Source organism: Cyprinus carpio, chromosome B21 (genome assembly GCF_018340385.1).
Source record: "Cyprinus carpio isolate SPL01 chromosome B21, ASM1834038v1, whole genome shotgun sequence".
Classification (NCBI taxonomy): Eukaryota; Metazoa; Chordata; class Actinopteri; order Cypriniformes; family Cyprinidae; genus Cyprinus; species Cyprinus carpio.
Window position 1 is genome coordinate 11,345,210 of NC_056617.1, and position 12,375 is coordinate 11,357,584.

Here is a 12,375-nt window from a genome sequence, read left to right on the forward strand (position 1 = left end):
GCTATTTTACCATACGCATTTGTATTTGCATTTGCCATAATACCCTTTCTAATACAATAAACTACTCCCTTTTGCATTCAAGGAGATTTGAAATCTCATATAGGCCTATGTCAAGTAATGCCAAGTAATGACATTTTGTGGCCACTGAGAGGTTTGTTTAGTAATGAATGGAAAAGGCGGGAAATGGTGGCAATGCCATGGCATGCCTGATTCATCACTGAAATAGTTTGAAAAACTAAAAAATTATCATTAAATTCTGATTAAATCTGATTCCCTCAGATGTTCTTTCAACCTAAATTTCATGCTCAGAATTTTGGGAGACTAGATATAGTATGCAATTAGTGGCAAACCCATGCAGCTTCAAACACCTTAGCCTTGGTTTACTTGGTGTCTAATGTCAGTTCACTGATAGAAGTCCGGAGGATTAGAAGATCAGTGCACGCTGCAGTTTGTTCTTACCGTTGACGACACTAGGGGAAAGCAGAGTGGAGTCACGATCAGCCAGTCTGCAGGCTCCTTCCTCCACCGCCTCGGGAAGCACCTGCGGAGCCTGAGCCTCCAGAGACTTCACGATATCTGACCGGTCAATGTTCTTCAAAGCTCCATAAAGGTTCTCCACTGAAGATGTGATGATGGAGGAGTATACAAAAACAAGGAAATAGTTACAAAGAGTAAAATTAGTTACTGTCAGGCACGGATTAACACACAGGCATTCCTAGGCTGATTGGCCAGAATTTATTTTTATTATTTTAATTTACTTCAGCGCGAACAAAAAAAAGACCCTCACTTGCATAAGAAACATTAAAGGAGGATTCCTTGCAGAGCGTCTGACAAAATAAATGTCTTGTATTGTAGAATGCACACACTGCCGAGAGTTCGCGTGATCGTTAAATCAAAACTGAAGGTAAACCGCACATGCATTCAAAAGCGATTTTAATACCCCGTGTTTTGAGAGCAACTCCCTGATGTACGCAAATTAGGCTATGTACAATAACTAGGCTGTTATTAGTGTGTAGGCTATAATAGGTTGTGTAGCTGTCTATAGCTCTGAAAAATTTGGTCTCTATTTGCACTTTGGATATTGAGAGGGACTGAATTCTTTGAACACTTTGAAATCCACAATTTTGGAGTACCCCAGAACGTAATCAACATAAATCAGCATTGTTTACGTTCAGTAGACAGTGCGCGCATGTTGAATGTAAACAATGCGGATTTACGTTGATTACTTTTCTAGGGAACTCTCCAAAATTGTGGAATATGGTAACTAAAAAAAGTATTCTCGTAGCTTCGTAAAATTACGATTGAACCACTGATGAAACATGGACTATTTTACAGATGTCCTTGCTACGTTTCTGGACCTGGGAACATTGCAGTTGCATTGCTGTCTACGGAGGGTCAGAGAGCTCTCAGATTTGATCAAAAATATCTTGATTTGTGTTTAGGGTTTGGAACGACATGAGGGTGAGTTATTAATGACAGAATTTTCATTCTCGGGTGAACTAACCCTTTAATACTAACAATGAAAAATACTTTGAAAGCATTTATTGTTTATTAAATGTTCATTTTAACATTTACTAATAGCTTATTAAAATGAACAGCTGTGTTTTTATTGACTAACATTAACAGTAATGAATAAATACTGTTATTTTCACCTTTTGTTGACTTTTTTAGTTTAGTTTTGTTTTAGTTTAATGTTCACCTTCCATTTCTTATTTTATTTAAATTCAAGGCTTTTAAATCAATAGTTTTCATCTTGGTTTATTATAATAATCCTGATGTATAAAGCCACAAAGATGTAGAGCGTTATTTATTGATCCTCACTCTTGGCCTTCTTGCCCTCTCGGCTGACCCACAGGTTGAGCAGAGCTGAACTCTGGTCCAGGAGAGAGTTGGGATTCTCCACTCTGATTCGGTTAATGTCATCCACACTGAACTGCAGCTCCCTCGCCAGCTCTATAAACAATAACAGACAAAACCTCAACCAAAACTGAGAGGTAATGAATAGAGATACAAGAAGTAAAGCTCTTACCGGTCCAGCTCAGTCCCAGCTGTTCTGCTATTACTGTGATCTTTAGCTCGGATCTCTCTATGGCATTCACAGTGGCTGAATCAAAGACAACATATATCACTGTTTCCACAGACAGTCCAATGATGAACCACTTTAATAACATACCCAGCTTTACTAGTGGATAACATATATTTCACTATGGCTTTCACTGAAAAACCCAAGAGACATAATACTGGGGTTTGGGGTTAGTTGATGAATGGCCTTATCTGTCATATATAAAGAACTGAACATATGCACTACCATTTAAAAGTTAAGGATTGGTAAGATTTTAAATTATGTTAACAAAGGCATACATCAAAAATAGAGTAAAACTGTAATATTGTGAAATATTACTACAATTTAAAATATTTTTTTCTATTTTAATATGTTTTAAAATGTAATTTATTTCTGCTGAAATTTCAGCATCATTACTGGAGTATTCATTGTCACGTGATCCTTCAGAAATCATTTTAATATGCTAATTTGCGCCACAAGAAACATTTTACATTATTATAAATAATGTTGAAAATAGTTCTTGCTGCTTAACATTTTTGTGAAAACCATGATACATTTTTTCTCAGGATACTTTGATGAATAGAAGTTCAAAAGAAGAGCATTTATTTGAAACTGAAATCTTTTGTAAAATCATAAATGTCTTCACTGTCATGTTTGATCAATTGAATGCATCCTTGCAGAATAAAAACATTACCAACTCTAATTTTTGAACAGTAGTGTATACTTGGGGTTGGTATGTATATATATGCATAATGAACATATTCAGTAAAGATCTTGTCAATAAAGATACGAATAACATAATGAAAACTGCCTCCTCTAGAAATCTATCATTTTCATTGACAACTGTATATGAAATTAATGTAATGGATATATTACAGCCACTATATGCTAAAACACCTTGTAAAAATGCCCAGATACAATAAAATGACCAAGATTAGTTACAACTGGTGACTGAAATGATAACATTGGTCATCACTTACCAAGACCTGGTCAAAATCTGCGCTCTACATACATTAGTTGGCTTCATCTGCTTCAAGAACAATGAAGATGCGACGTGTTTTGGATGGCAAAGCTGATTCGAACCTCCTGGAACCTTTCTATAATCACTCCCCCACCTTCAACACCTCTAAACAGGCAGTTTTTAGCAGTCCTTTTTCTTTTAAAGCTCATTCTCAAAGCTGGAGCTTGTCATGCTAAGAGTATTTATGCTGGAATCAAACCAGCACCATGCGCTACATTACTGCTCATTCACTCAGTAAATATAAGGGCTGCCCATTTCTCTGAATTGTTTGTGTAGGTAGTGGCCCCTCTGAGCGCAATCCCAGCATCACCCTCTTAAAAGAGAGCAGTGCTCAGCATCCAATGCCCAATCACAGCCATGCAAGAGAGAGTGGGCAGATATAGAAGCAAGGGTATGGGCACAGCATTCAGAAGCCCCCTCCTCCACAGCTGAGGGGACACGTCATGGTGCCGCTATGTCTTACCCAGGCCAGGCTCGTTCAGGGCGATGTACCTCTCCCTCAGGGCGAGAGGGGTCAACGTTCTCCGCCGCTCATCGCTACCCACCACCTAAGACAAAAATACAGTAAATACAGTACTGCAGTTTTGTCTCTCATACAGTATTTATCAGAGCATGTAAATTCCCAGCCAGGTAAAGTGCTCATGTATAAAAATAGCTTGAAGGTGTTATAATACACAGAAAGAGAATCTGGAGACAGTATTACATCTGAAACACCAACTGCATCCTTTTATTTGCATTTCTCCTTTTTCTAAAATGCGTGTTTACGAGATATATTTGAAAAAAATTGGGAGGGAAATGGGATAAAGATTTTTTTGTGCATCATATTTTTTTTTAAGGCACAAATCTAATGTAGTCTCAAAAATAACTTCTCATTTAATTTTAATCCATTTAAGTACAATTTAGAATGACTATTATTTCTGTAGCCTGAACCATAACCTTTAAGGAATATCTTGAGATATCTCTAGACACATCCTGAATGCCATCTGCCCTGAAGAAGAATTATAATTTCTTTCATTATGTAGTTTAATTGAATCCTAGAGTTAAATGGTCCACTCTAAACAACTTGTACAGTCAAGTGACATCAACTCCATTATGAGCTGGAGATCAGTAAAAACAACAACAACAACAAAAACCCACTATTTTTTTGTGTCATTTGAGTAAATAAATGAATAAATAGATAAATAAATAATTTATTTGTTTAGACAGGATTAGGTTCCAAAACATTTTTTTTTATTTTTGATGTATTTTTTAAACAAAATACACATATCCCCAAATAACATTTATTTATATGTGACCTTGGACCATGAAACCAGTCTTAAGTCGCTGGGGTATATTTGAAGCAATAGCTAAAAATACATTATATGGGTCAAAATTATTGATTTTTATTTTATGCCAAAAATCATTAGGATATTAAGTAAAGATCATGTTCCATGAAGATATTTTGTAAATTCCTAATGTAAATATATTAAAACTTAATTTTTGATTAATAATATGCATCGCTAAGGACTTCATTTGGACAACTTTAAAGGTGATTTTCTCAATATTTAGATGTTTTTTGTACCCTCAGATTCCAGATCTTCAGATAGGTGTATCTCGACCAAATATTGTCCTAACAAACCATACATCAATGGAAAGCTTATTTATTGAGCTTTCAAATGATCTACAAATCTCAATTTCGAAAAATTGACCCTACACCCATACATACATTTAAATTACAATATTTTAATTTTGTTTTCATATACAAATAATATGACTGTGATTCCAACTGCGATATGAAAAATATTTAAAATCATATAATGCTGAAATAAACAGCAATGACACATCAGCTCTCAGCTTTCAAAAACCAGTAAAGCAATGCCTTTTGTTACCAAATTAAGTCAAGTCTTGCACATGCTCAACTGTATTAATATTTAAGTGCTAATATTTAAGGGTGTTCACACTTGAGTCATCTTAAGAAACAAACTCAGACCTCTTCAGTGACCAAAAATTGAACTATTCATTTATATTATTTTTAAAACAATTATTAAATTGTATTTATTTATTTATTTGTTTGTTTTTTATTACAATATTTTATTTTAGTTTTCATGTTGAATGTGATTCCAGGTAGTCCTTTAACCAACAACAGCTATTTACCAAGAAGGTTGACGAAAGGTCTAAATTTCCTAATGATTGTGCACCATAAGATTAATGTTAGTCAAGCGAGTTGATATGTTTGGAAAGATATGGGATTAGAATTCTCAGAGGTCTCCCAAGTTGGATTCAGCCCAAAAATCAATAGGGAATCTACTTTGAAAATTTGTCCGAGGCTGAGTGACAAAAACACAGACGTGCAAAGTAGTTTTGTCTGAACAGAGCTCATGAGAACAAGTGCAGGTGTTACTGATCACAGAGGAAATGAACAGCGACGGCACCTTGACGCAGGGAGGCATGGTGATGTTGAGGTTGCACAGCACGTGCTGCGTGTCCTCGTACTTAGTAGACTTGCGCAGGAAGGACAGGAACCCGGTGGCTTCCTTATTGGCATCTCTCACCTGATGAGCCAGGGGAAATGGAGAGGGAGGGAGGAGAACAGAGGGGTGAAAACAAGGCGAAGGGTCAAATGAAAACAAAAGAGAGAGGGAAGATGAATAAAGGGAGTGAAAGAAGAGAGAGAGAAAGGTAGAGAAAGAGAAAGATTAAAGAGTGTTAGACAGAGCAGCTGCCCGGCTGTGACTCATACAGGTTGGCGGGAGGTGGGGAAGGGGATGGAGGCAGTCCATAGGCAGGCGAGAGACAGAGAGAGATTTACCTTCACTTTTACCTGGCCGTCTGTGAGATCAGACAGAAAGAGTGTGACCGTGAGAGAGAGAGAGAGAGACAGTGAGACAGACATACAGACAGGCAGGCAGATAGACTGGCAGGCAGGCTAGAAGGTGAAAGAGTTAAGGGCATGCTCACGAGACTAATACAACAGTTGTGAACGAGGTGAACCGCTAGAGCCAAAAATACAACACAGAGCAGCTCGTCTGTGGCTGACCGATCACAGAAATAAGTGCGGAGTGAAAGCCACAATGACAGACAAACAAATGGAGGGAGGGATACAAGTGGAGAGAGAGAGAGAGAAAGACAGCACTGGGGGAAATCAGAGACACTGAGGACTAGGACTGCACCATTTGGACAAAAAATATTGACAGATATTGCGACTGTGATACCAACTGCAATCGATAAAGATTTAATAACTCGTATTGCTGATTTAAAGAACAACAAAAAAAGCATAAAATCACATTGAAACCGCAGCTCGCAAAAACCAGAAGGTAATGTCTGTTGTTTCAAAATAAAGTCATGTTTTTCCACTGGTTCTGCTACCAGTACTGTTTAAGGGGTTTTATACTTAAGTTCTCTTAAAAAGAAGTGACTGAAAAGTAAACTGAGTTAAAGAAAAAAAAAAAAAAAACTTCCTTTTGCATGCACACTGGAAGTGGACCCAAAAGTATCACACAGTTTCTTTATTTCTTTTTGTCCACTTTACACTCACACATCAGTCTTTTCTTCTTCTTTTTTTTCAAACAACACCACTTGAACCTGATTATTTGCAGTAGTAATATATTAATTATTAATATGATACAATTAATTTTAAAAATCTAATAATAAAATTTATTTAAAAATTTGTAAAAAATAAATAAATAAATAAAATTGTATTTGTTGTAATCTCTTTCTTTCATCTCTTCTCTTGTGACACATCATTAGATTTTTAGAATAATTTGACAACAAATTTTGTCCACTTTATCTCTCTTTGTCCTTTATAAAATAAAGATTTTAATATTAGAATATGATTTATTAATATTGTATAGAAAATAAAACATTGTAATTTGTTACAACATATTATAAAAGCATTTTTGGTCATTTTTCTACATTATTAGATTTTCATATTAACTTTACATAATAAATTATACATAATTAACTATTCTCCTTCATCCTTTTCTATTATTAATAAAAATAATAATAGCAACTGTTTATTCTTATAATATTTATTAATATTATCTAGTCTATTACAATAATCTAATTTATTGTAAAATAGTATAAAACCTTTTTCTGTAATATTTATGTTATCATTTTTTACTGTTATCCTCTCTTCTGTGACCCAGTGTCACAATATTACATTTTCATAATAAATTGTAGTGGAAAACTGTTTGAAACTACATTAATGTAAAAATATAAAAATATGAACCTGAAGCACTTTGTGTTCACATTGGACAATATAAAGAATTTGCAGAGCAAAATGCAAACCAAGTCACATCCTGAACCGCTGACGGATGCTCTGGTGTCACACTAAGCCATAGTACAATTTTGATTTTATGATGATTTTATTTAATACATGTGTAGCTCTACTGAAGACATTAGGGAGTACATAAAACTAAAACTAAAGATGATCAGACAAAGTGGTTAACAATGCTAACACACACACAAGAATGACACACATTTAATGACACACAAATATGTGTAGGCTGACTGAAAAAAGCTAATTATTGAAATAGGGAAGTTGGCATGAACTCTTCTCAGCCTATATTTCCTAAGACACACTCACAGACGGACAGAAATAAATAAGGGAAAGATAGATGGACCGACCTTTACAGAGACAGGTAGCCGGTTGTCTCTGAAGGCTTGGAAACTGAAGCTATGTGGCTGCTGGGTGGCTTTCCTCACAGGCACCAGGTTTCCGGAACATTCTAAGTGCAGCGGCATCCCCTCCATCACCTGGGGGTGAAAAAGGAAGGAGAAACACAAGGAGAGCAGTGAGTCAGACTGAGTCAGAGACTTAGCATTAATGCAGTGAGCTAGTTTTATTTCTGTGCACGCATAAACAGCTGCATAGATATGATTTGATGTTAGCTAACCTCTATGTCTCTGCTGCGGGCCACTTCGGAGAAGTTCTCATGCAGCTCAAGGGTTTTGTCTATTTTGTCATCGGTCATGCAGTAACAGCGCAGACGGCCCTCTCTGGCATCGTTCATCTTAGCAAATACCACAAATTTGGCCATGTACGGAACTGACATCAGCTCACGGTACAGCAGGTTGGCGAAGGTCACGGCCTCCGCCGTTCGTGGACAGTCCGCCAGCCAGAACCTGCGGCGAAACAGAGGACAGAAGCACATACAATAGACATCAGAAAATAGGGTCACAAGTGACAATGTTTACTTGTAAATACGTATAAATATAAATGTGTGACAGGTCCATGGGTTGCAGTGGTGGCTACCATGAACCTGAGAGGGGTATTGAGCAAGAATCATGGCTTTTTTTACTTGCATACACTGTCTGCTTTGTAAAAAAGGCTTTATCATTTAATGAATTTATACTGCAATTATGATTAGAAAATGGATACAAACAAGAAAACAAAACAAAAATGAAACAATAAATAAATAAAACAAAAACAACACAATAAAACAAAAATAAAATTTACTGCCTATTTTTAAACATGGTGAAAAAAAAACAATGGTATAAAACAAGAAAACCAAACCAAAAACAATAATTATGATTAAAAAGTGGATACAAACAACAAAACAAAAATGAAACAATAATTAAAAAATAAACACAATTAACCAAAACTAAAATTTTCTGCCTATTTTTAAACATAGTAAAAAAAACCTTACAAACCCCAAACGAAACAAAACAAACGAACAAATAAAAAAACTGCTGAGATTTGTGAATATAGTGCAATCTATGCACTATAATATTTATGATCTAGTGCTATTTCAGCACATATAGTGACTGGTTAAAACATATTGCATGTAGTTAGTAAATAATATGCATATTTCTGTGCTGAAATACATGCAATGCACAAAATAGTGCAGTTGTTTAGTAATTTTGCCCCTGGGTGCTCTATTCTTTCATGCTTTTGTGTCTCACCTTGCGGACACATTGGTGGTGAAGTTGGCACAGTTGTGGGAATACATGAGCTTGGTAGTGCCAGTGATGTCTTCCCACTGAGCGGGAGCAGTGCCACCTGCAGAAGGTTTACAGCTTTTTATAAAACCCTTTTTTTTTAAAAACCAACACCATCTGGAATGAACTTGCTGAGTCTATCTTTATCCCAGTGTCCCTCTCCAGGCAGGACACCAGTCTGTTTCAGCCTTTTCCAAGCAGCTTAGCAGGGCAGCTACTTCAAATCTGGCTGAGGCTGAAAAAGACTGGCCTTCAAGATAATCTGCCTTTCTCCAAAACATAAATATCAATTTCAGACAATGTTTTCTTTGAAATAGATCAGGTCCGGACCGTACCAATAACACTGCAGAGGAGGCGGAGGCTGGTAGTGTCTCCTTCTCCTGCATTGCGTGGACTCTCCCTCCAGGATGGAGGCAAAGGGATACGCAGCCCGATTGGTCGGTGGAATTTGCGTCGACGAGGCTCCACTGTCACAACGGGACTGAATGTGGCCTGGTTTCCTAATTGCCGAGTCAGCAGCTCATCAGGGATTGGCTGGGCCTGGGCAGAGAGAAGAGGAAAAAAAATAAAGTCAAAAAAGGTTCATAAATCATTTAATGCTGAATTCATTTTCAGTCATTCTGTTGAATTTATGCAGCAACCTTGAAATATCTTAATATATAATTAGAAATAATAATAATAATAATTATATCATTTTTATGTTTTATTTTTATGAAAATGCTTACAGAATTTCAGATGAAAATTTTTCTCTTGCAGTACATAATTATACATTTTATTAACAAGGGTTTTTTTTTTAAGTATTACTCAATCATCTCATGAGTGCTGATTAAATGCGAGTTCATTTTGAATGGGCTTATGGGGCTTTAATCAAATATTCTGTATGAATCACAAATTCATCATTGTATGCTGATATTGCTTCACTGTCATTCTCTACATCACGAAATCTCCTGAAATCTCACCTGTAGGCCAAGTCGGACCCTCTTAGTGACCGCCGTGTCAGGGAAAATGGCCTGAACCTGGGGCACCAGCTTACTTGTCAGCTGACCTCCCTCCGGACCTATAAGATCGCTCTCCTGCTGGATACGTGATACCACAGCGAAGTAGAGAGGGAAGTCTGTGGAGATGATGCGGCGAATTCTTTTCTTCTCCAGCTCCTCCTGACTTTCCAGATCTGATAAAAGCACCAAGAGATTACAAGGTCATAAGGTCAGTCCTACAGAAATTGTTGGTGCAGTGTAAAGTGATATGTAATTTGTCTGCTAGTAACTGCTACATAACTGAAAGAAAAAATAAAATTATAAAAGGCTTATGGGAATTCCTATCAGTGAAAATCAAGACTACCTTCATCCATTCCATTAAGGATGGTCTCAAGAACGTCATCGCCATAGCGGTTCCGATGCTCTTTCCATACAGAGCCATTCTCACTTCGGAGAACCACTAGTTCCCGATCACCTCGGCTCAAGGATGCAAAATGAGGAATCTCTACTATCACTGGCCTGAAGGAGATGATGGGAAGGTGCAGAAGCATTAGTTATTAGTTATAAACCCTATCTTGAGTGTTTAGATATTTGTTTTGGTGTTTAGATATTTGTACTGGTAAAGTGTTTTGTGTTTTTTGTTTAATTATTGAGGAAAAATAGTAGAAGAAGAATAGTTGTTGAAGCATATGCCATCCTTATTGTACACACACACGGACCCTTACCCCAGAAACTGCATACTGGAAGGGCCTAGAGAGATAATACGAGACGCGAGTCCCTCTCCCTCTACGAGAGGAGGTGGGGTGCTGAGTTTCTGCGGTTTGACCAGACGGCAGGTGATGCGTGTGGGGGCGGCGCAGGTGCGCGGGGGGATGATCACACGCAGACCATTATGCCTGCTGCCACGCATGGACCCGCCTCTCGCATCCACCATGAAGCTGACCAGAAACCTGTCAAACAACCAGCCAGTCAGTGAACCGGGTACAATGACTTTTCAAAACAGCCGGAAGCCCAGTATAAAGCAAAAACATCTTCAAAAGAATCGACTTCCCAGACACTTGATGACAGTGAAGACAGGTATAAAAATAAGCATTTATGGCCAACAGATAAATACGGAGATAAAAGCGGTGAGAAGCCATTAGCAAGGGTTGTTTAAGCTGAATGTGAAGTACAGTATGTGCACTGACCCAGTGTGGATGGGGCTGGCCACTGGGCTAACGTTGTCTGAGGTCTCTGTGGCTGGACTACTGGGGATTAGAGAGTCCTCGTCATACTCCTTTGGCAAAGGGACAGGTGTGTGCTGCAGACACACAGGAGTAGCACAGATCACACAGACACAAAGACACACACACAAACAAAGGTACAATGATAGCTTTATGAGACTAAGAGAGAGAAAGAGATGACTCTGCTTGGAAAAACAGGTCACAGGTCAACTAACTCAAGCTCCTTCCAACTTTGCCAAGATGGTCTAGCGGTCCTAACAAGCTTGGAAAAGATGATCTACCAGGCTGGAGTCCACTAAGGGGTCTCAACAAACATTCAAGTGGGGCTCAAAATGACTTCAAATAAGACAAAACAAGCATTAAAATTATAAAACAACTAAAAATTCAAATATTTCTTTGTATTCAATTATATTTTAATTCACCCACTCAACAAATGTTTCTGTTCCCAGGGTCTTAAAAATCCTGAATATATGAGGAAGCTTCATTCTAAAAGTGACTTATAGATCTGGGAATGCCATGTAGATTAATAAAACAAATTATTTATAAAAATAAAAACTAAAAAAAAAAATATATATATATATTAATACAACTTCATGGGCATTTTTTTATTTATTTTTATTTTATTTATTTATTTATTTTTTGTTATACAAAGCTCTAAAATGCTGTATCAGGTAGAAACTGTTTTTTTTATATATATATATTTTAAAAAAGTAATTATCCTTAATCCTTAACAGTAAATCACAAATGACTGGAAAAGTATTAATTTGTTAAAAAGAGTAGCAACCATCAAGAACATTCAGCTCTTAAAACCTCAGGAATTCTGAAATTTAATTATAATAAATTTTTTATTTAATTTATTTTACATGATCTAGGAGTAAAACAGGTTTTTTAAACAAAACTAGAGCTAAGGGGGCCTTTGAATAGTGTTGTGGAGAATGAGGGGCCTTGGAGTTGAGAACTTAAAAAAGGTGACTAACTAGAAACCAGCAGACATGGATTATTTTGTAAGGAACATTTTTTATTTCAGCACATGAAGCGAAAAAGAACAATACCTGGTCCAACATGACAGTTTCAGGTGACACACATGGAATTCTGGGAATTGCAGGTGAATAAGGTCTGGAGAGAATGAAGGAGATATTTGTAATCTAACTTTAATAAAATCTTAGTCAAAGG

At 36.8% G+C, this 12,375-nt stretch overlaps 1 protein-coding gene across 2 annotated transcripts in view; it reads right to left on the reverse strand.

Annotated features, from left to right (window-relative positions):
- LOC109060143 (ankyrin-1-like) overlaps positions 1–12,375 on the reverse strand; it is a 76,585-nt gene that overhangs the window by 10,830 nt on the left and 53,380 nt on the right. For both annotated transcript variants that reach the window (XM_042748415.1, XM_042748416.1), the window contains 14 exons: positions 12,255–12,318; positions 11,167–11,279; positions 10,705–10,929; positions 10,344–10,498; positions 9,962–10,173; positions 9,338–9,542; positions 8,967–9,063; positions 7,958–8,186; positions 7,689–7,817; positions 5,495–5,614; positions 3,547–3,631; positions 2,030–2,104; positions 1,822–1,953; positions 460–618 (listed from right to left, as the gene is read on the reverse strand). In XM_042748415.1, the coding sequence (XP_042604349.1) occupies positions 460–618; positions 1,822–1,953; positions 2,030–2,104; positions 3,547–3,631; positions 5,495–5,614; positions 7,689–7,817; positions 7,958–8,186; positions 8,967–9,063; positions 9,338–9,542; positions 9,962–10,173; positions 10,344–10,498; positions 10,705–10,929; positions 11,167–11,279; positions 12,255–12,318 (2,000 nt within the window). The remainder of the gene's footprint in view (positions 1–459; positions 619–1,821; positions 1,954–2,029; positions 2,105–3,546; positions 3,632–5,494; positions 5,615–7,688; positions 7,818–7,957; positions 8,187–8,966; positions 9,064–9,337; positions 9,543–9,961; positions 10,174–10,343; positions 10,499–10,704; positions 10,930–11,166; positions 11,280–12,254; positions 12,319–12,375) is intronic.